This window comes from Diabrotica virgifera, chromosome 3 (genome assembly GCF_917563875.1).
Source record: "Diabrotica virgifera virgifera chromosome 3, PGI_DIABVI_V3a".
In the NCBI taxonomy this organism is placed as follows: Eukaryota; Metazoa; Arthropoda; class Insecta; order Coleoptera; family Chrysomelidae; genus Diabrotica; species Diabrotica virgifera.
In genome coordinates, this window is record NC_065445.1 from 209,171,128 (window position 1) to 209,196,548 (window position 25,421).

General features: G+C 35.6%; 1 protein-coding gene across 1 annotated transcript in view; it reads right to left on the reverse strand.

Annotated features, from left to right (window-relative positions):
* Positions 1 to 17,005: 17,005 nt before the first annotated feature.
* The window catches only part of LOC114330047 (uncharacterized), a 164,503-nt gene continuing 156,087 nt past the window's right edge, over positions 17,006 to 25,421 (reverse strand). The window contains exon 10 of the mRNA XM_028279345.2: positions 17,006 to 17,259. Within this exon, the coding sequence (XP_028135146.1) occupies positions 17,228 to 17,259 (32 nt within the window). The 3' untranslated portion in view covers positions 17,006 to 17,227. The remainder of the gene's footprint in view (positions 17,260 to 25,421) is intronic.

The following is a 25,421-nucleotide window of genomic DNA, read 5'->3' on the forward strand; positions in this document are numbered from 1 at the left end:
ATAGGCAATAGTACTGTTGCGCTACTCGACCCACCCAACGGCATTGCAGTTCTCATTTTGTGATTAGATTATATGTACATACAGGGTGTTTGGTAAAGAATGGGCCATAGCTTAACCTTAGATTCCTGAGCTTAAAATAGGTCGATTTAAGCTAACTTACCTTAGTACACAGGTTGATAATAGCCTAAATACAGGGTGTCAAAATTAAACTTTTATTTTATTTATTTTTGAATATTTCCTGACAGGTATGGACAACAACACGAAATTTGGTAAGTGGTGCTGGTATTATACAATCTACTAAATTATGTTAAACAAACGTTTCTGGCTACTACCACAAGTGTACGACGGGGGAACGTGAGTGGTTGACCCTTCCCAAATTCTACGCCACTGGCGGAATTGCTATTTTAGTGGAATTCTTTGATTCTCCAATACTTTCTATGTAAAAACATACTCTTCATTTGTAACGATAAAGCCATTAGTTTTCGAGATATTTAAAGCTAAAAACGAAGGAGCATAATACATAATACATTATTCAAAATAAGTGTGCCTTTTCATTTTTAACTTTAAATATCTCGAAAACTAATGACTTTTTCGTTACGAACGAAGCGTATATTATTTGCATAGAAGGTACTGAAGAATCTAAAAATTATGCTAAAATAGCAGTTTCATCAGTGGTGTAGAATTTGGGAAGGGTCAACCATTCACTTTCCCCTATCGTACGCCCCCGGTATTAACCACAAACGATTATTTAACATAATTTAGTAGGGTATACAACAGTATCTACAATTTCTGCCAAGTATCATAAGGATATGTCAAATAGTTTTACAGTACCGGGCACACATAGTTCTTAAAGTTTTAAATAAAGAATACATTAAAGAATACATTAAAAAGAATACATTAAAAAGAATACTTTAAAATAATTTGACATATCCGTGTGATACTTGACAGAAAAAATAGACACTGTACACCCTGCTAAATTATGTTAAATAATCGTTTGTGGCTACTACTAGAGGCGTACGACAGGGGAAAGTGAATGGTTGACCCTTCCTAAATTCTACGCCACTGATGAAACTGCGATTTTAGTATAATTTTTAGATTCTCCAATACTTTCTATGCAAATAATATACTCTTCATTCGTAACGATAAAGTCATTAGTTTTCGGATATTTGAAGTTAAAAATGAAATGGCACACTTATTTTTAATTAATGTATTATGCTCCTTCGTTTTTAGCTTCAAATATCTCGAAAACTAATGGCTTTATCGTTATGAATAAAGGGTATGTTTTTTACGTAGAAAGTGTTGGAAAAACAAAAAAATGGCACTAAAATAGCAATTCCGCCAGTGGCGTAGAATTTGGGAAGGGTCAACCATTCACGTTCCCCCATCCTACGCCACTGGTAGTAGCTAGAAACGTTTGTTTAACATAATTTAGTAGATTTTAGAATACCAGCACCACTTACCAAATTTCGTGTTGTTGTCCCATGGCTGTCAGGAAATATTCAAAAATAAATAAAATAAAAGTTTAACTTTGACACCCTGTATTTCGGTTATTATCAACTTTTGTACTAAGGTAAGTTAGCTTAAATCGATCTATTTTAAGCTCAGGAATCTAAGGTTAAGCTACGGTCCATTCTTTACCAAACACCCTGTATAAAGCATTCTTAAATTCTAACTTGACCTACCTCCTTTACAAGCTCGTTAACAATCTTCTTTATACCTACAGACTTATTATCCTGAAGATGTTTAATACTTATTTTAATTGTGGGTACTTCTTCCTTTTGATCATCGACCAGCTCCTTCTTCCTTCGTCTTTACAGAAAATCATTCGGTACAGTTCTGCTAGTAGTGACTGTTTCCTCTTTCACTTCTTGGTAGAAATTCTTTATATTTTTGTAACCAAAATGTTCTTCAATTCTTGTTCAGTATATGTATTACTTTGTTTAAACATCATCGCTTATTTTGACTGACTTTATATTGTAGTATTTTTTTTATTTAAACAATATAAATACACCTAAACTACAAGATTAATCAGTATTTTTTCTTTAACCTAATTTCCCTAAAAATGTTTGTAAACTAGATGTCACCTGGTCCATCCTAGCTTTTTTTTTTACATGAAATGTCCACTTCTTTGTTGTGGCTACACAGCACAGCACTGACTCTGCTTTTCACTAATTGCTCACGTATTTGTTGTGGCTACAATACAATGCACAACACTAACAAGCCCGGCACAACTTCACACATTACACGAGCTCGAACGGTTTAGTCCTCTTGAGTCTTCGCATCTGGGGTTCGTTGACAAGAAGCTGAAGTGCTTCATGGTTGGGATGCTTATGGAGCCTGTCTTCATGTCTGCTGGCGACTTTCTTAATTTCATTTGGAATAGATTCGATTTTAAGATCTCTACGCAAATCGTCGTTCCGAACATACCAGGGAGCACATACAATATTCCTTAATATTCGGTTCTGGAGCGTTTCTAAATTTCGGTAATTACTTTTTTTGGTACAGCCCCATAATTGTAGGCCATAGGTCCACACCGGTTTCAATATCTGTTGGTAAATTAGTACTTTGTTCTGGATGGAAAGTTGAGAGTACCTACCTATATTAGCCAATACATATTTTTGTACTTTATCTTCATCTGTTCAGTTTTCTTTTTAACGTGCTCCTTCCATTTTAGTTTGACGTCGATATTTAAACCCAGGTATTTCGCTGTTTTTTTTATTAGGAACAACGTTGTTGTTTAGGATAATTGGAAGATTATTGATTTTCTTGTACCTACCTATTAGCCAATACATATTTTTGTACTTTATCTTCATCTGTTCAGTTTTCTTTTTAACGTGCTCCTTCCATTTTAGTTTGACGTCGAGATTTAAACCCAGGTATTTCGCTGTTTTTTTATTAGGAACAACGTTGTTGTTTAGGATAATTGGAAGATTATTGATTTTCTTGTTAGTCAAGTTAATATGAACAGACTTCTGTTCATTAAACTTTATACGCCATTTTTTGGACCAGCCTTCTATGCCATTAATTGCATTTTGTAAGTTAATCGTAGATTCCTCTATAGTTGCTCCTATTGCCATGACTGCTGTATCATCAGCAAATGTGGCCAGTTGGACGTTTTCCCTCTCCGGAATGTCAGATGTGTACAAAAAGTATAGTATTGGTCCAAGAACGCTACCTTGTGGAACCCCTGCATTTATTTGCTTTAACTCAGAGTACTCGTTTTCCATTTTAACTCTAAATGTTCGCTGGTGTAGGTATGACTTCAATATTTCAACGAGTTGCATAGGAAATATTTTCTTTAGCTTCATTAACAGACCGTCGTGCCATACTTTGTCAAATGCTTTTGCGATATCCAGGAATCCTGCTGAACAAATTTTGTCCCCTTCCAGTGCTTTTTCTATTTCAGTTACTATTCGCTGGATCTGGTCAATTGTGGAGTGTTTATCACGAAATCCAAATTGATGAGTTGGAATAATATTTTTTTTTTCAATTATATGGTTCATTCTTCATAGTAGTAATTTTTCAAACACCTTTGAGATTATGGATAGTAAGTAGATTGGCCTGTATGATGTTAATTCATGGTTATCTTGTCCTACTTTTGGTATCATTATAACCTCTGCAGTTTTCCAAAGGATGGGAACATATCTAAGCCTAAAGGATGCATTTATTATTGTAGTAAGCTTTACTATGGCTTTTCTAGGTAATTTATTTAGTATCTCACCATTGATCAGGTCAAACCCAGGCGCTTTTTTTGTATTGATGTTTTTGATTAATTTTTGAACTTCTTTTGTAGTAGTCAGTTGTATGTTAACAGAATCAAAAGCTACTGGTTCATCGTCTACATGAGTTTCCCCAGCGTTTGGCTGAAATATGTTTTCTAAATAATCAGCGAACGCATCCACTTTCTCTTTGGGATTTCTTGCCCATGTTCTGTTTTCTTTTCGTAGAGGAGGTACATGCTGAACTGGCTTATTTATCTTTTTGGCTGTCTTCCAAAGTGAGTAATCGGTGCATTCATCATCAGTTAGTTCTCTCAGGTACTTATTGATTGATTCGTTTTTAATTTTCGAGATTTCCCTTTGCAGCTGTTGTGTGAGTCTATTTAGCTTATTTTTATTTTCTGTAATTCGAGTTCTTTGCCATATCTTCCGAGCCTTTCTTTTTTCCTATATTAAGTCTCTAATTTCTTTGGGGTAATTGTTTCCTACTGTTTTTCTTTGGATTATAGGTGTATTGTTCCACGCTGCCTGCTGGATGTTTATCATAAATAGCTCGGTTTCTTGTTCCAATTGTTCTATCGTTTGAATAAATCCATTGAACTCAATTTTCTCATTAATTTCTGATTGGAAGTTTATCCAGTCCGTAAACTTATTGGTCAACGCGGGTTTCATTTCAGCGGTAACAATTTGCTCACTAATTGTTAGTAGAATTGGAGAGTGGTCAGATATAAGCTCCTCTACATCCTCTACTTTTATAAAATTTGTTGCTACACCTCTGGATATGAAAAAATCTAGGAGGTCTGGGATTCTGTTTGCATCACTTGGCCAGTAAGTGGGTTTCCCAGTAGAGTGCCATCTACAATTGTGTCCGGTCACAACATGCTGCAATTCTTTACCTTTAGGTGTTGAGTCTGGAGCCCCAACAGGTATTTTTTGCATTAAAGTCTGCGCCAATTATGTATTTTTCACCCAAAGTTGACAAGAAGTTAGCATAGTCTCCTCTTTTGAGATTATGTCTAGGAGGGAAATATGCAGCTGCAATGTTAAGTGTGTATTTCTTAGTTTTAACACTGATAGAGGCACATTGTATTTCTCCGGTTTCAATTTTTTCACGTTCCCAGTGGAGAATACTATTTTTAACAGCGACAGCAGCTCCGCCTCTGGCTGAATTTTGTGGATGTATGGCATGATAGATTTGATAACCTTGCAGCTTAATAAATGATTGTCTAGTTAGATGTGTTTCTGCAATTGGGCATATGTCTATTTTTTGTGTTTGTAGGGTTACTAATAACTCTTGCTGGTATTGTAAGAGTCCATTTGTATTCCATTGGAGTATCCAAAGGTCCGGGGGCATTATAGTCTTATTATGATCGGCTTCTGATATTTTCAAGTCTGTCCAGCCTTTCAAGTACTTTTTTGTTAAATTCTTCTTGTTTGCTCATTTTCTCCATTATTTTTTGCAGTATTTCAGTTACTGTGTCTGTATTATTTTCAGTTTCTGGTTGTGCTCCTTGAGCATAAGATACTCCAGCTCTTCTTAAAGTTCGGTGTCTATCTTCCATATTTTCTATATTTAATCTGCTCTCAGGAGCCTTGTTACTTATATTTTTATTTCTTAGTGTTTGCAGAGCTTTTGCAGTGCTACATCCTCTATAATTAGCTGGATGGTCATTGCCGCAGCGAACACATTTTGGAGCTATATTTTTGGGTTTTTTACAGTCTTTTGTTAGATGTTTTCCAATGCATTTGACACATCTTGGTTCCCTTTTGCAGTAATTCTGTGTGTGTCCATATTCCTGGCAGCGCTTGCATTGGGGCAGTAATTTAGGTTTTCTGAAAGCCTCTATTTGTACTCTCATATTTAATATTTCATTAATGGCATATATTTTTTTTATATCTTCATCTTTATCAAAGGATAAAGTAAAAAAGCAGAAGTGGCGTTTTATCTTTCCCGGTTAGTATTTGATTTACCTCCGGTATTTTGAAGCCTTTGTTCTTTAGGTCTTTTAAAATTTGTGCAGCTTTGCATGACTGGTGTAAGTTTCTTGCAACTACCTTGACAGGTCTTGACTGTTTGTTTTCAAATGAAAACCATTCCATTTCCGTATTGTTTAAGACTTCAGTTAGACTCCTGTATGCATCTGAGTCAGTGACATTGATTTTCATATTCCCTCCAGCCAACATGGTTGCCTGGAATTGTATCTTGTTTTTATGTAGATACATAAATTGTAGTATGATCAAGAAAATAAAGCAGAATATACTCTTCTTCTTGATGTGTCTATGCGTGACGAATGTTGGCGATCATCATGACAATCTTTATTTTATCTGCACAAGCGCAGGAAAATATGCACAGATGTTGTGTTGAATCAGTTTCTGAGGTTATTTAACCAGGATGTTCTTCTTCTTCCTTTTTTTCTCAATCTGTCCTTAACTTAGAACAATAGGTAAATTATTTGACACAAATTAAAAATTTGACCTGTAGAGGGAGATCCAGTGATCACCCTCTGTACGTAAATTAAATTAAAACAAGTTAAATAAGTTTAATTATCACAGATGATTCTAATCTTCTTGCTAGGTCCACTACTTTGAATCTCTTCAGGAGTCGTACATCATTATGGTCATCAGTGAGTTTGCTGGCTAACTCGTTTGAATGAGATTCTAGTCTCTTGGTATATTTTTTGTAATATTCTGTTATTACTGTTTTTATGTATGGTACATTGAGGTCTTGCTCTATCACATAGTTTGGCACGTACCAAGGGGCATTCAGCATTGTTCTAAGGACTTTGTTCTGGAATCTCTGCACTGCAGTATTTATATGTTTGTTTGACTGGCTGTCCCCCAAAGTTGGATAACATAGGTCCACACTGGTTTTAATATAGCTTTATATATCAGCAGTTTGTTTTCAAGTGATAGTTGAGATTTACGACCGATGATCCAGTACATTTCTCGAAATTGTATTCCCAGTTGTTTTCTTTTTGTGAAAATGTGCTTTTGCCAAGTTAATCTCTTATCAAGGTGGATTCCTAGGTACTTGACAGTATCGGTTTGTGGGGAGTTGTGTTTCATTCAGAGTTTTTTTTTTGAAAAATGGCTTTGGCAGAGCCAATTAGCCAGACTTGTCATTCAGAGTTACAGATGGACATGTTTATTTTTTCATGGTGAATGTTACATGGGTGGATTTACCCTCACTCGCCTTTATTTTTCATTTTCTTGGATGTTATTAAGGTCTTTTTGAAGGGTTCTGGATTCTGTGATTGGATCATGGTGAGAGGCTAGTACAGCAGTGTCATCAGCAAAAGTAGCACACGTTGTTCTGTTACTTGTTGGTAGGTCAGCAGTGTAGAGCAATTACAATATTGGTCCCAAAACACTTCCTTGTGGTACACCGGCTTTTATTGGTCTAAGGCTTGTGTATTCAGTATCTTGCTTGACTAGGAAATGTCGGTTGGAAATATAGCTTTTTAGGATTTGATAAAAAGGATGGGGAAGGTTTTTCTTTAGTTTAAAGAGCATACCAGCATGCCATACCTTGTCGAAGGCCTGACCAATGTCCGGGAATGCAGCAGAACAATACCTTTTATTTTCTAGATCGTTTCTGATGGGTTTTACCAGTCTATGTTCTGTCGTTTCGTGTTATGTTCTGAACCCAAATTGGTGATGGGGAATTAGTATTCTTTCTTCTATAATTGAGGATAATTGTTTAAGGAAAAGTTTTTCTAAGCTTTTTGATAGAACAGTTAGCAGGCTTATTGGTCTGTATGAAGTCACCGGAGTTTTATTTTTCCCTGGCTTAAGTATGAGAATAATTTGAACAACTTTCCATTGTTCTGGGTAGTACAAATATTGCATTAAATAATGGCGCTATCAGTTTCAGGCCTTTGCATGTTAATTGCTGCAGTACATTTCCGTTCATCAGATCATACCTTGGAGCTTTTTTTTATTGATTTCATGCTGGATAATATTTCTAACTTCTTTAGTGGTGATTTTTTGTATAGGTAGGTCCATTTGGTAGGGCGACTCCAGGAAGTCACTTATTTCTTCCTCTGTCACTATCTTCCATGGTATGTGGCTGGAATACATCAGTGAGGTGATTTGCAAATGCTTCGGCATTTTCCCTATTGTTTCTACACCAGTTTCCCTCTTGGTTCCGTATTTGTGGTATTTGTTGTTGCGGGTGTTTGATTTTTTTCCTGACCTTCCAAAGTAAGTATTCACTATCTTCTCAGATGTTCTTTGTCTTCGCCACTCCTCCTTTATTTTTCTCTTTCTAGCAATCATTTCCTTTATTACAGTTGGCCAGTGCTCTTTAAGTTCTATTTGGTAGCAGTCAGGGGTAGCATACCAAGCAGCTTCTTGGATAGATTTCTGAAGATTTTCTACTGCTGTGTAGATATCCCTTTCTGTTTCCAATGGGATGTTTACGTCAATTAGTTCATCTAGTTTAGTCTTGAAAATGCTCAAATCTGTTTTGTTACTGTATAGTATAGTGATGGTGGTTTAGTACTGTTTGTTATTTGTGCATACCATGTAGCGATTACGCTAGAGTGGTCAGAAGGTAGGTCGTAACAAGATTCTACTTTTGCCAATTTAACATTAATTCCTTTAATAATATAAAAGTCGAGTAGATCAGGTGTTTTTGCATTGTCGGTGGGCCAATAGGTTGGTTCCCTTGTGGTGAGGTAATTTGCATTAGTCGCGTTTATAGCTTGAAGAAGTTTTCTGCCTTTTGTGGTAATGATTCTGGATCCCCAGGTAGTATGCTTAGAGTTAAAATCTCCTCCTGCTATGAATCTGTATCCTAATGTTTTAAAGAAATTTTCAAAGTGTTTCGTTTTGTTAATGTGCTTTGGCGGACAGTATATAGCTGATACTGTTAGTGGGCCTAGTTGATCTTCCACATCAATGCTGGTGGCCTGTAGATAGTCGCATTCATGTTTTTCTATCTAGTAGTGCTTTAGTTTATTACCTACTATTATTGCAGTGCCTCCATGTGCTTTTTCGTTGGGGTGTTGTGTGTGATAAGTTTGTAAATCGTGGAATATTAATGTGGTTTTTGGATGTAAATCTTTATTTTATCTGCAGAAGCGCGGAAAAATATACACAGATGTTGTGTTGAATCAGCTTCTGAGGTTATTTAACCAGGATGTTCTTCTTCTCCCTGAACCTTGCTTTTCAAATATTTTTCCTTGCAGGATGGCTTGTCCCTAACAACACAAAACATTACAGGAATGTACTATCAACGTTCTATTAATGTTTGAATGTCCTGGACATTCAAGGAACATTCGGTGAACATCTGATTAAGTTATTCGTGGAATTTTACCACAAGACATTCTATGAACATACTACCAATGTCCTATATGTTAAGAGAGGCCATTTACTATTCAATTTGCATTCATGGTCAAATTTGCCGCGCGTGTATATTATGTATTTAGGCAATCCAAACCACGTGACTTCTGATTCTGGTTGGCACGCATAAGTTACAGGTTACAGAGGTTATGTTTGTAATGTCATTTCATTTCATTGTTTATCCTCGTATTTTGTCTATTTTGGATTCATTTGGATTTTGTTTGCTGTATTTTGTGAACTTTATAAACTTTACCACACTGCAAAGTGATTATTTAAGGAAATTATTGCAAACTCCAGATGTTTGGAGAAAGGTAGGGGAAACAATTTTTATTTACTGTTTATTTTTCTCTGATATTTATCAATATTGATGAATTTTGCAAGCAATAACATTATTTCTTTTATTATTTTAGATATTTATTGAAGCTGAAAATAATTGGGGATTTAGATCATATACAATTCAGTCAGAATTGGATTTTACCAAAAAGTGCATTCCACCAAATTACTATCATAGATATTTATACATATCTGGTGGAGTTTTGCAGTTACTACTCTAAGCAGCAGATGAAAGCATACAAAAGCCTTCAGGCACATAAATATTTTACAGCTGGATTTGTTTTTAAAGTTGGAGCAAAGTTGCAAGTCACAAGCAACAACTTCGTAAGTACCTACAAGAATATTGAGGAAATCCAGCTCCTCGATACTACTGGGCAAACTAGAAGATTGCAGAGGACAAAGCCTTTTGAACTAGTTTGAGTGATAAGTGATAGTGAAAAGCAGAGCATAATGCTTGTGTGCCTGTGTATGTTAGACTAGTGCGGTTAGAAAAGCAGAGCATAGTGCTTGTGTGCCCGTTAGATTAGATAAGAAATGCTATGGGGTAAGCTCTTGATTTTAAGGAATAGTAGTAATTTAGGTTAAATTAAAATTGCTCATTGGTCAGAGTTATGACCAGATTGTAATTGTAATGTACAATTCAATACAATGAATCGTCATCGAAGTGATGATTATGGAAAAAATATATGACAAGATTTTGTGAAATAAAAATGTTTATATTTATCAAGGATGTATTATTTGGTATGGCCACATATACTTCTGGTATATCGTCAGTAATGTGACAATACCTCCTATCTGCTTTTTCACGAATTTTGTAGGAGATGAAAGTTTGGACCACTTCCTATTTTCATATATTTTTTGACTTGTTTCGTAGCAAATTCAACTATCTATTTACTACAAAACAAGTCAAAACTTACGTATGAAAACAGGAGATGACCTTAAAAATGTTTTTCGTCTCCTGCAAAACTCATGAAAAAACATATAGGAGGTATTGTCACATCACTGACGATATATTTCAGAGAATGTCTAAAAAATATACTTTGAATGTCCTAAGAACATTCGTAGACATTCATGGAATGTTTCAACAAGACATTTAGTCTAAAAAATGTACTGTGAACTTTCAAAGAACATTCGTAGACATTCATGGAATGTTCCAACAAGACATTCAAGGAATGTTTAAAATGCTGACACAGCATTTTCCTGGGACTTCCCAGGGACGTTCATGTGCTTTTAGGGACATTCCAGGAATGTTTTCAATGTCCTGTGTCTACCTTCTAGGAACATTCCTGGAATGTTTTGTGTTATTAGGGGTAGGCAGTCCCGGATTAAGGATCTTGAGGTTCCTAGGCAACCCAAGCTATGAGGCCCCTTAGGATTCCTCCAATTTTTCCGTTTTTAGTAATTTTCATTTTTTTTTTAATATTTGTTCGCTGTTGCGAAATAACCCAAAATTACTGTAAAGCAGGAATAAATTGTTTGCAAATATTTGAACTGCTCTAGTTCATCTTTAAGTTCAGATTCAATATCATCAAAATAGTTTTCATATAGTTTTGAAGCCCACTGGTTTATTTGAATATCACTCAGTTTTGGAAAAACACACAAAAGACCAAATACTGAGTTCACTGACCCGTACACTGTCAACCGACGACTCAGTTCAGTAATTAGCTTATAGAACATTGGTAGATACGTTTCAACCTTTAACTTTTTCCCACCCTACAGAAAAACATCATTTGAATTACCATCATCAAAATGTCGTTTTCTTCCTGGCTTTCGTTTACTCGTGTCGGAATATAAATGAGTATTGTTGATCGCAGGCCTTCTGCTCGTAGTAAGCAAAATTATCTCTTTGAGATTTTAAGAACTAGAAAAGTGAATTTAGAAACAACTGCAGTTCTCTCTGTAATGATTTACTGACAGCGTTGATGCGTTTTAATTTTGACCAAAAATCATTCATTATGAATGTTTCTTTTTTTGACATTTCTTTTAACAAACACTTTCTGATTAGTGTCTTCAGCAAAGCAAGAGTATGAAGAGCAGATTTGAAAGCGCTGTAACCTTTAGACATAGCTGTTGTTGCATGTGCTCTTGCAGTCCATCTAGTGCTGCTTGTTCTTTTAAGGACTAGATCGCGGCGAATGAGATCGCTTAATGGAGTTTAATTTAATCATTTGCTCAATTTCCCAACGGTGGGTAGAAACTGAAAAAAAGTTGTACACTAACTGAACAAATCCAAAATACGATATTGCTCCGACGCAACTTTCAGAAGCACTTACTCCAACTAAATTAAGCGAGTGTGTGGCACCAGGAATGTAAATTTCAAGTTTGTTAATCTTAGATAAATGAGCCCAGAGACCACTGTATTTGCCTCACATACTTGCTGCATTGTTGTATGAATGTGTCGTCATGTTGTTTACATCAATGCCAAAGTCGTTTAAATAGGTTAAAACAGCAGAAGAAAGATTTTCTCCAGTGTGGCTACTTATAGGTATTAATGTGAGAAAATGCTCATACACTTCAATATCCTGTTGTGAAGTTTGTGTCATGTTTACCAAAAAGAATACTTGGAAAGCAATAAAGATTTCCATTTGAGTGAGAATAGGTACGTTAGCCAATCTCTTTTAATGTTTGTTGCACTGATGTGTTTTTGAAAAATCAAAGATTTTGTAAAAAATCTTGCAATTCCTTCAAAATTTCTTTTCGACTTTACTTCCGAATTTAGGATCCAATTTATCTTTAGTCTTCAACTTCTAACTTAGTTTCGGTTTCTGGTTCTTTAACTTCTTGAACTGAAATAGAACTGTCATTACATGTTTTTTCATCTTATTCAGTTACGGAAGCTATGTTTTCCAGGTTTTCCTCAGTTATTTCTATTTCATCTTGTGCATTTTCATTGGTTGCAGCTTCATTAGCTATGGATTTTCGTGTGAAACTGAGTTGAAACAAGTTTTGGTTCTGTTTTAAATCTTGATTAAGGAACTATCCTATCCTCTTGATTTTTCTTGCGTTTTTGTGCTCCACTCTCGAATCTTTTTTCTTACTTCTATCTGTAGTACTATTCCTTCTACCAAAGGGCATTCATTAGCGATTTATTCTCACAACATAGACTTTCTATGTGAAAAAAAGTATGTTCTGTAATGCAGTTTTATACGTCCACCATCACTTTGATGGTATCTATCTATCTATCTAATCAGCCCTAAACATCCATCCTTGGATATAGGCCTCCTCTTTCTTCTTCCATACCTCTCTATCTTTGGCAATTTGCATCCATTTTGACCCAGTGTGTTTCTTCAGGTCATCTGACCATCGTATCTGTGGCCTACCCCTTTTTCGTTTGTGGTTCCACGGTCTCCAATGTATAATCATCTTAGTCCATCTTTCATCCTTCTGCCATAGGGCCGTCCGGCGAATTTCCATTTAAGCTTTGCTACATGGGTAGAGACATCTTTCACTTTTGTTTTGTTACGGATCCATTCGTTTCTTTTCCTGTCTGATAGTTTAATGTTCAGCATTTGTCTTTCCATGGCTCTTGCTGTCTTTGCTATTTTTTCATATTCTCTTTTGTAAACGTCCATGTCTGAGAGCCATATATTAAAACAGGGAGTATACATTGATTGAAGACTCTTGTTTTTAGGTATTGCGGGTATTTTCTGTTCTTTAGAAGACAGTCCGAATGATGCCCAGGCCAATCTTATTCTTCTCTTTATTTCTTCGGTCTGATTTTCTTTATTTAATCTAGTGATTTGTCCTAGATATATATATATATATATATATATATATATATATATATATATATATATATATATATATATACTCGTTTACTTGTTCTATTCTTGTTTGTGCCACTGTAATTACTAGTTCTTCTTGCTGATTGGTCATGGTTTTTGTTTTACTGTAATTCATCTTCAGTCCTATCTTTGTCGATTCTCTATCTAGTTCTTCCATCATTATTTGTAATTCTTCACTTCTTTCTGCTATTAATACGATATCATTAGCATATCGTAAGTGATTCAGATATTGCCCGTTTATGTTTATACCCAAGCCATCCCAGTGCAGTTGTTTGAACACATCTAGCGCTTGGTTGAATAGCTTGGGTGAGATGGTATCTCCTTGTCTTACTCCTCGGTTTGTTTTAATAGGCTCCGTTTGTTTCATTAGCTTAATAGTTGTTGCCTTATTATATATATTTGTAATTAAGTCGGTATATCTGTAGCCTATTCTGCTGTTTTGTAGGGAATTCTTTACTGCCCAGTGTTCCACACTATCAAATGCTTTTACGAAGTCAATAAATGCCATGTATAACGGAATATGATATTCGTTAGATTTTTCGATTAGGTAATATCTTCATCGTCAAAAGGTGGTCACTTGTACTGAAGCTCTTTCTAAATCCGGCTTGTTCTCTTGCCTGGTATCCATCTAATTTAGTTGTTAATCTGTTTGTTAATATCTTGGTTAATAGTTTGTACATCACATTTAGTAAAGTTATGGGTCTGTAATTCTTTAGATCCTTTTTATCTCCTTTCTTAAATAGTAACAATGTTTGCTTCGTTCCAAGTGTTGGGTATTTGTTTTGTCATTAATATTTTATTCATAAGTGTGTACAAAACTTCTCTAGTTGTTTTCCCACAATTTTTTAGCATTTCTACAGTTATCCCGTCTTTTCCTGGCGATTTATTATTCTTCGTCTCCTTGAGTGCTCTTTTTATCTCATTCTTACTGATTTCTGGTTGTAAGTCGGAATTGCCATTTTTTATTTTTATTTGTAATTGCTTAAGGATTTCTTGTGTTGGTTTCTGTTTTGTATTGTAGAGGTTTTTATAATATTCTTGTGTTATTTGTATAATTTCTTGTATATTATTGGTCTCTATGCCTTCTTTGTTCTTTATACTATTAATCTGTATGCTTCCAAGCTGTGGTTTTAAGCACTTCATATTTTTATTTTGTTCAATGGTTTTTTCTATTTTTTCTTCCTGTACTCTCCTTTGACTTTCCTTGATGTTCCTTCTGATAGCTTTGCTTACCTCTTTGTAATCTACTGTGTTTCTCTTATCTTGTTCTATTAATGTTTTTCTTTTGCTCATGAGGTTTTTTTTTTCCTGGGATATATAGTTTTCCTTTTTTTATTCTTGTTTGTGCTGCCTCTTTTCCCGCTTTTGCTAATGTATCGGTTAATAGCTGATTTATTTCATCGATATTTTTGTTTTCCAAATCTCTAGTGGCCGGTATACTTTCCCTTATTTTTTGTTTATATTCCTCTTTTGTTTTCGTAAGTTTCCCCATATCTAGTTTCGATCTATTTTCCATTTTCTTTTTTGTTTCGGATTGGCTAAATGCTGAGTTTGTCTCTGACAAGTCTATGATCACTACCGGTTGAGAAACGATTCAGTACTGTAACATTTTTGATGATGGCTTTTTGTGTTGTAAGGATGTAATCTATTTGGTTTTTAGTATTGCTGTTGGGACTTATTCATGTCCACTTTCTTTGCGGTTTTTTGTTAAAAAACGAGTTCATAGCAAAAAGTTGTCTCTCTTCCAAGTAGTTCATTAATGTATGTCCTCTATTATTTCTTTCGCCGTATCCATATTGTCCTATTCTGTGTTCGTCTTCGTCTATTCTTCCCCCTAATTTGACATTGAAGTCTCCAATTATTAGCGTCAATTTACCTGTTAGCTGATATACCCTTGGTGGATTGTATGTATCTAACGATTCTCTTGTTTATTATAAAACCAACTTCGTTGTTGATGTTATCTTCATTACCTTTGTAGTACAGCATGTTTCCCGAGTTTAATAGTATTTTTTGTTCTCCTTTTCTTCTTATCTCTGACAGACAGATGACATCTCATTGTATATGAGTTAGTTCTTCTTCTAATTCGTGGAGTTTAGTGTCTTAATTCATGGATCTGATTTTATATGTACCTACGCTTAGTTTAGTCGAATGTTTGCCTCCCCCAGAATCCTTGAGGCGGACCGGTTTGTTGGTGTGGGACTGTGAGTTGTTATCTCTACCCACCTGGGTAATATTTCGTTTGTTTTGTGATTCGACATGTTTTTCTTTGAGGAGGGTTTTTTTGACATTAAAACGGGTCAGGCGGGTTTTCGAGTTTTCATTCAGCCGCCCATTCTAGGTCAGACGCTGTTGTCAGCCGCTCATTCTGACTCAGACGCTGCGCTGTTTTGATTCCATACAAACTCTAAAACCAAGGGGTTTCCACGTTCGCCATCCCTACCGTACCGAAGGTGTTCTTTTCCGCCACGGCTGCCGTTGTGGACTTCATCCGTAACCCTGGACAAGGGACCCTAAAGAGGTACTAGTTTCCCGGGACAGGAAACTTTTATGGTGTATTGCTCGATATTTCTTAAATATGATTTCTAGTTTTTATTTTATTCTAATAATCATTTTGTCGTTTTGAGCCCTGCGAGGCCTCCTTTGGGACCGAGGCCCCTAGGCAACTACCTACTTTGCCTAATGGTTAATCCGGCACTGCAGTTGTAGGATGGTACATCTGATGGCAGGGCCGTAACTACCATTGGGGCAACCGGGGCAGTGCCCCGGGACCCCGAGCCAAGAGGGGGCCCACAGGAGCCCCTTTTAGTTTGCCGTGCATAGATTTTAACGAGTAAAATAAAAATACGTATTTTAAAAGCCGATCACAACGAAATATTTTCAAATGACACCATTTTAAAATGACCTTACAGTGGCACCCTAGACTTCAACATAAATTTTTAATTTTTTACTGAGAAAATTAGTCTTTTCGACTAAAATGCAATTGGAATAGAACAGGGGCACCTGAGACATGAGCTAAACTGGGTCCCCGAGACCTTAAAATAAAAATGTAAATTATTACTTAGGCAATGAGTTATTTCGGCGTATAATAAAACCTAAAATGCCATTGGAAGAGGGACCCGGGCTAAGTTGGGCCCCCGAGACCTTTCGTATAGATATAACGAATTAAAGGATGAATTAGCGAAATCTGAAAACCATGAAGTAGAAATTTGCCATAACTTTAAAGAAAATTATCAAAATCTGCTTGCTCTGCAAGCAGAATCAATTACTAAAGAGTCTGGTCGTAGTGAAGATGCCATTCCGATTTTAGAACCAACCTCTACAGGTAAAGAAATAAGCTTGTGTGATGTTTTCTCAAGAACTGTGCATGAAAGTAACCTGAGACCTGAAACAAAACTTATCCAGATAGGACCTTTTCAGCATGATGGACCTTTTCCAAGAGATAAAGATCAACAGGGTAGATGTTCCTCAAACCACTTTTACACCTTCAACACTAAGGGTGGAATGAAGCTAAGAAGAAATTGGTTGTGCTCCTCTAAAATAAATGATAGTGTTTATTGTCTTCCTTGTTGGTTATTTTCTGACCATAAAGAAACTCCTGTCATGGAAGGCATTAAAATGCGTTTTCAAGGGGTTAAATATCAAACACTTTTCCGGACCTCCCCCCTTCCGCTGGGTGTAAACCACCAGACCCCGATAGGGGCCCCCAGATCACTTTGCCCCGGGACCCCCAACATCGTACTTACGGCCCTGTTTGATGGTGGTCATTACTTCTCGGTTCTCCATTCTTCTGAGAATATTTTGGTAATTATTAAAGCAAATAACTTGGTACTTAAGACATTTATTTTTACAGAACTTATTCACCTAGGAACCTAAACTGTAAATAAATAAATCTATCTATAAAATACAATTAAATAGTTTTGAGCATTACAAAAACCTAACTAACGTACAATTCTTTAAGTAAATACCTAAGAACTTATTTCGTATAGTAAAAATAATTTACAAAATTTTTGGCATTGTACAAAGTCAAACGAAAAATTAAACGAACTATAAGTTGCGGCTCTTAATCACGGGACATCCTGAAAAAGAAAAAAGTATAAATATTTAATACGAATGAAAAAAAAAATAGATTGTAAATATAGCCAGATTGTGTATGTAGAACCATAGAAAAATAAATAATGAAAGTATGGATAAGTGAATGTTTCTAATTATTTTGTAAAAGGCAAAACCAAAAACACTATGATTCACTCGGGTGCAAAAAAATCGATCCACTCCAAATTTGGTCATTTTGATGACTCGAATTTCCTAAACCTGTTGTCCGATTTAAGTGATTTTTTTACCATGTTATAGCCTTATTAAGTAACAATATCGCTGTAATAATATTGTTGCTAGACAGGCAACCTGTCATTGTATACCGGGTGTACGAATCAAACTGTGTTTTTTTGTCAAAGTTCGCATCACCCTGTGGACTATTCTAGCGTTTATAAAATACTGAAATTAAAAACCAACTATAGCCTCACGTTTTTTAACATTCTCTTTTAGATTCATTCACTTATGTTGGATAATAAAAAAGTTAGGTACTTTAACAACTAGCCATGTTCGTCATCAGTACGAGGTGTTTCGGAATAAGTGCCGCAAACTTTAAGGGGTAATTTTACACATGAAAATAATGACAGTTTGCTTGATAATCATATGTCCGCAAACGCTTCGTTTCCGAGATACGGGATATTCAATTTTCTTTACAAATTGCCCATATAGCACACAACGTCCGATGTACGTCCATATAACGTACATTTAAAGTCCAAACGTCCATGGACCAAAACTGGACGTACTATGTACGTACATTACGGGACGTCCATTGGACGTTTGATTACAACGTACATTGGACATCCATTTGTGGTCCATGGATATTTTACACAAAACGCGACTATTATATTAAGTCCCAATACCCTTCTTGACAACGTTGTCGCTCTTCGCGCTATCGGTCGTGAAAGGTAGTATTAGGCAGGTACTTTTAGGGGATTATCGCTGTTAATTGTTGTGGAATACTGAGGGATGGTTTATTTATGATAATTCACAGAATGGCAAACGCGCTTGTAATATACAACAACGGTACTGACTCTAAAAATAGTTTGGAACAGAAACAGAACAGAGATTAAAGGCAAGCGTCCACAGACCCGCATCGTACGCATCGGACGCATCGTACGCAACGGATTTTAGTTTGCCTTGTACAGAAACTTATGTAACCGCGTCCACTGATCCGCATCGTACGGATCGCATTATCGATTGTCAAACTAAAATCCGTTGCGTACGATGCGTACGATGCTGCACACCAAAGCTAAAAACCATGACCTGGCAGGCCTCAGCGGTGCACGTGTATCTACCAGGTGAATCGAAAAGTGCAAATTTAGGGGGTAAAATAAACTTTCTCCTGTAAGGTTTAAATTTAAGTATGTGTTTGAGTAAGTCATTTAGAAGAAATGTGTACAATGACAGGCGATTCTGAAGAGCATAAGACCTTGCCAGGCGAGGGGAAAGATTAGGGGTTTTTCCTAAAATTATTCTTTTTGCATCGAACAATTTTTTTTAGGCTTTTTGAATCATTCCAAACAGAAAAGGTCCTTAGTAATTTTTCTCTTAAGTTAATAGTTTTTGTTATATAAGCGATTGAAAATTTTGAAAATTGCGAAATCGGCCATTTTTAACCCAAATCGGACATTTATCTAAAAATTTCAATATTGGCAAGGTACGCAGATATTCCTTAAACATTGATTGATGAAATCCCGAAGAGTTTTTTGCAATAAAATATCGAAAACCGCTTTGTTTTTTTAATTGCTAATCAAGCGGGCGCTACACTGTAGTATAATTGAGGACGTTTGAGCTTGCATAAATTCATTATCTCGAGAATGGGCAAATTTGAAGAGAAATCCTCAGACAGGTCGATTTTTATTTTTGAATTAGGACTTTTTGGTATATATATAATACTAGTGACGTCATCCATCTGGGCGTGATGACGTAATCGATTTTTTTTAAATAAGAGTAGGGGTTGTGTGATAGCTCATTTGAAAGGTTATTTAATTCTCTATTCAGTAATATAAACATTAACATAATTATTTATACAGGGTGTACAAAAAAAATTTTTTCTTCTATTTGTCAAATTTAATCAAAGTTAATTTAATAAAAAAAAATTTTTTGTACACCCTGTATAAATAATTATGTTATTGTTTATATTAGTGAATAGAGAATTAAATAACCTTTCAAATGAGCTATCACACAACCCCTACTCTCATTTAAAAAAATCATCGATTACGTCATCACGCTCAGATGGATGACGTCACTAGTATTATATAATATATATGCCAAAAAGTCCTAATTTAAAAATAAAAATCGACCTGTCTGAAGATTGCTCTTGAAATTTGCCAATTCTCGAGATAATGAATTTATGCCAACTCAAACGTCCTCACTTATACTACAGTGAAGCGTCCGCTTGATTAGCAATTAAAAAACAAAGGGGTTTTCGATATTGTATTGCAAAAAACTCTTTGGGATTTCATCAATCAATGTTTAAAGAATATCTACCTACCTTGGCAACTTTGAGATTTTTAGATAAATATCCGATTTGGGGTTAAAAATGGTCGATTTCGCAATTTTCAAAATTTTCAATCGCTTATATAACAAAAACTATTAACTTAAGAGAAAAATCACCAAAGACCTTTTCTGTTTGGAATGATTCAAAAAACTTAAAAAAATTTGTTCGATGCAAAAAAAATAAATTTAGGAAAAACCCCTAATCTTTCCCCTCGCCTGGCAAGGTCTTATGCTCTTCAGAATCGCCTGTCATTTTACACATTTCTTTTAAATGACTTACTCAAACACATACTTAAATTTAAACCTTACAGGAGAAAGTTTATTTTACCCCCTAAATTTGCACTTTTCGATTCACCTGGTAGATACACGTGCACCGCTGAGGCCTGCCAGGTCATGGTTTTTAGCTTTGGTGTGCTATGAATTATCACTCTACAAATTTCTAGCTTTACAGGACGACCGTTAGTCAAAAGGTTCACTAGCTCTTAGACTATGTGGACGCTTGACTTAAACCTCTTTTAATGTGCATGCTTCCTAGGGCGTCATTATCTGAATCTCGTCTTTATGAAAATACATCCTGTGATATATTTGTGTTTTCTGTTTATCGTGCAAGTGCAGTCGTGCATTAATGAAGTTCCTAATTCCTATAATAAAGTATATATTATAATGAAGTTATAGTAAAGAGAAATAAAAAGGTCTTTTGTGTAATATTTTTAAGTATAAGTTTAGTATTATAAGGAACTATTTCCTATAAAGGCTTTTTGCTATGTATTCACAAAATTATGGATACTATATTTCTTTCTGAAAAGTGCCCTACAAATGTCCATAAGACGTACATTGAATGTACATAAGGTGTACACTGAAAGCTTCAATACAACGTACAATGTACGTGTGTAGCGGACGTTCTATGGACGTCCAATTTTGTGAACTCTGGACATTCGTTGGACGTCCATCGGATGTCCATTGTACCTTAGCGGGACGTCCATTGGACGTTCCAATGTACACAGATGTACGTCCATTGGATGTCCATAAAACGTATTTGTGCTATCTGGGTGACGATTTATTTATTGCTTTAAAACCAATTGAGATATGCAAATCAAATTTGGTGGGTTTTAAGATGTAATTATTGCACATTTTTTGACATACAATTAAGAATTTAATATTCACCATAAGCGCGCAAACGGGTATTATGACCGATCATATTACCCGTATGCACGCCAATGGTGAATACAAAAATCTTAATTGTATGTCAAAAAATGTGCAATAACTACGTCTTAAAACCAACCAAATTTTATTTGCATATCTTTACTGGTTTTAAAGCAATCAATAAATCGTCAGTTTGTAAAAAACAATTAAACATCCCGCATCTCGGAAACGAAGCGTTTGCGGAAATATGATCATAAAACGAACTGTCATTATTTTCTCATGCAAAATTACCCCTTAAAGTTTGTCGCACTTATTTAGAAATACCCTGTACGGATGACGAATATGGCCAGTTGTTAACGTACCTAAATTTGTTATTATCCAACATAAGCGAATGAATCTAAAAACAGAATGTTAAGAAAACGTGAGGCTATAGTTGGTTTTTAACTTCCATATATTATAAACGCTAGAATAGTCCACAGGGTGATGCGAACTTTGACAAAAAAACACAGTTTGATTCGTACACCCGGTATACAGTGACAGTTTACCTGTTTAGCAACAATATTATTACAGCAATAATGTTAATGAATAGGGCTATAACATGGTAAAAAAATCACTTAAATCGGACACCATCCTTAGAAAATTCGAGACATCAAAAATGACCAAATTACCAGTGGATCGATTTTGTTTATCTGAGTGTATCTGATTTATCAAAGAATAAAAATCAAAATTTTGAGTTATGTCACTATTCGTTTGAAATATTGGTCACTTTTTTAAAATGAACTAAAAATATCTAGACATTTTTCTTGTAATACAACGGTTTTTGTGATAAATAACGATAAGTTAACGTCGAATGGCAGAGCATAACTGAAAAATGTCATTGTTCCGGAGTAAACGTATTCATTTTACTGCCAAAGAAATAATGACACTACCGCCATCTTTCGAAATTGGAAGTAAACATCTATGTGACATTTTTCCTGATAAAAGAATAGGATATTTGAAATCAATTTTTCAAGATAACTCGATTTATGCATAATTTGAGTTGTGTCATTTTTCTTCCGGATGAGCGATATATCTTGTTTGTTTTAAGACAGTTGATCGAGAAATACGACGAGAAAAAAAGAGAGCTACATTTGGTATTTATAGATCTTGGGAAGGCGTACGACATAGTTCCTAGATAAGAGCTATGAGGAGGTATGAGAGAGAAATGTGTTCCTGAAAAGTGCCCAAGTCACGTGAAGAATATGTATGAGGTAACGTACATCAAAGTATGGACTTATGTCAGAGTGGTCAAAAATTTTCCAGTAGCGGTTGGTTTGCGTCAAATAGGTAAAGAAGGAGGTCTTGGACAATGCTCTTTGTTGATGATATATTGTTAGTAGATGACAGCAAAGACATGGAGGTGAAATCGGAGGGTTGGAGAAGGGATATCGAAAAAGACTAGTAGGTCGAAAACGTATTATATGTGGTTGAAAGGAAGAGGAATGGTTTAGGACATAGAGTTTCTTGGAGGAAAATTAGGACGAGTAGGAAAATTTAAATACCTTGCCTCCTACATAACGGAAAACGGGACACTAGATCGAGAAGTTGCTTTCAGGCTACATGCTAATTGGTTTAACTGAAGGTGAGTGAGCGAGGTACTCTTAGATCTAAAAATCGGGGAAAGGCTGAAAGGAAAGATATTAAAGAGTGTGATGAGACCTGCGTTGGTGTACGATGGTGAAGTGTGGTTAATAATTCATGAGGAGAAGATTCTCCTTCTTTCTCTTTATCAGCAATTCTGCTTGTTCATTGGCAGGTAGATTTATGGAAGATTGTCACTCCATCTTTTGCGCGGTCGACCGATACTTCCTCCACCGATTGTTGATTTTCTGTTTCTATTTTGACCACAAGTGTCTCCCCTTATGTGGTTATTCCATTCTTTTTTTCTATTTAGTGCCCATTCGTTTATACACTGTACGTTACATTTTCTTCTAATGTCTGCACTCCTTTTTCGATCTCTTAGCGTATTTCCTGTAATTCTTCTCGGTAGGTACTCTCATCTCTTCCGTTTCCAATAGTCTTTGTGTTGTGGCTGTATCGGGTCTTGTTTCTGATGCATATTTCATTATTGGTCTTACCCTGGCTTTGTAAATTATTGACTTCACCTCAGTGTTAATATGTCGGTTTTGCCATACAGTGTTATTGAGGCATTCTGCCGATCTATTTGCTTTTTTACTTGATTTCTCACTTCTTTGTCCAGGTCTCCGTAGCTTGTCAATGTAATTTAAAGGTATTTTATTTCCATTACTTGTTCAATACTGATACTATCAATTTCTATTTTATATCTGATTGGTTCTTTACTAATTACTGTTCTTTTAGTTTCTTCTTCTTCTTCTTCAGCCTTCAGTAATCCAACTTTGGATATAGGCCTCCCCCAATTTAATCCAGTGTTGTCTATTTTGCGCCACCTGTTTCCAGGTGTGTCCTCCAAACTTCTTTATGTCATCGGCCCATCTCATTTGTGGCCTTCCTCTACTTCTTCTTCCTAACCACGGTCTCCATTATTGTATTTCGTGATTCCATCTTTTATCCTTCAGTCGGGCTTGTGTCCTGCGAAGCTCCATTTTAATTTGGCAGCATGTTCTCCTGCGTCTTTTACTTTGGTTTTGCTTCTAATCCATGTATTTTTTTTGTCTAGGAGCCTCACCCCGAGCATTGATCTTTCCATCGCTCTCTGTGCCTTTACTATTTTATCCATATTGGCCTTGGTGAGTGTTCACGTCTGTGAACCATACGTAAGTATAGGGAGGATACACTGATCATAAACTCTAGTTCTCAAATATTGTTTATTTTTTTTTTTTGAAAAAAAAAAGAGATTTTTCACTGAGATGAAATTGTTATATTAAATTATTTTGATCTTATGTTAAATCTGTGGACTAATCTTTGCAGACTGTCTCCATCTTGGACTATCAGTATTGTGTGGTCTGCGTAACAGAGTATTTTTACCTCTTTGTTTCCCATTCTGTATCCTCGTCCTTTGTTGATGTTTTTGATGATTCCATCCGTTAAATTGAAGGGCATAGGACTCGATGAGTGTCCCTGCCTTATTCCACTGCCTTTTCTATAGGTTCTGTAAGATGTCTTTTGAATTTGTTAAAGAAAAAACTTACTCTGGGGTCCAAATTTACCCCCCTTGATCATCCGAAGGTTAAGCCAATCAGCCACAGAAATGCTGGTCTTTTATACTCTAGTGATTCAGTAATTTGCTTTATGACGAATGTTGCATCTATACACGATCTTCCAATATGAAAACCCTGTTGTTCATCTGCTAAACTTATTCTTTGATTCATTAGGTCTTGTAGAGTTTTAGTTGTAAGTTTTAGGGTAGTATTTAACAAGTTGATACCTCTTTAGTTTACGGGCTGCTTATTATCTCCTTTTTTGAATAGTAAAATTAGTTAGTGTTTGTGTTAATTAATGTTATTAATTGTTCTGTCATTGCTGCTCCACAATAATATTTCAGTAATTCGTGTGGTACTCCGTTCCTATCTGCAGCTTTTCGGTTCTTCAGCTTTTCAAGTGTGTTTAAAACTTCTTGTCTACTTATATTAACTTCTTCATTTGTGATTATTTTCTAATGTTTCCGGTTCTAGCGTCATTTGTTCTGCCTCTGCATTTTTAGATAGTCAATGCATGTACTATTTTCGATGTGTTTTGGTTCTATTAGTTCCTTTACCTCCGGTCTTTGACCTCTTATAAAGCGCCATATTTCCTTTTGCAAACCATAAAAATCATGTACCAGTTCTTTCGAAAAACGTTCCTAGTGATCACTTGTTATTCTCCTTACGAGTGAATGTATTTCATTTCTTATTGTCTTATAATTATTTTATGCCTCTTGTGTCTTAGTTGACATGTATGCTAGGTAAGCTTTTTCTATTCTTCACATTTTTCCTTCATTTCTGTATAAAACCATTGAGTTCTTCGCCTTGGGAGAGATTTATTTTTATCAATGTTTCGTTTACCACAAACTTCCTTGACCGAGGATAAAATATAAGACTTAATTTTTGCCCAGCTTTATTCGACTCCGTCACTTTTTGTGACATACATGTTTCTGCTTCTTTCCGTTATTCTTGTTTGAAATAGGTATCTTGTGGAGTCGTCCTGTAAGCTTTCGAGTTTTATCTTGGAGGTGTATTCTACTGTTTTGTTATCACATATATGTGTTTTCATTCTGATGAAGAAGAGAAGATGGAGATAGCTAAAATAAAAACGTTACTCTAGAAGTTGGGTAAGGCTAGAAGGGACAGGATAAGGAAGAACTTGACTAGGAAAAAGCGGGGGTGACTATAGATTCAAAAAAGATTTAAGAACGAAGACTGCAATGGTTTGGTCACATTAGACTTAGGAATGAAAACTATATAATACGAAGGACAGAGCTGTTAGAAGTTGGTGGAAAGAGAAGTAGAGGAAAACCAAAGACAGGTTGGAAGGACTGTGAGGCAGGAGAGTTGAGAGAGAAAGGTTGACGTAG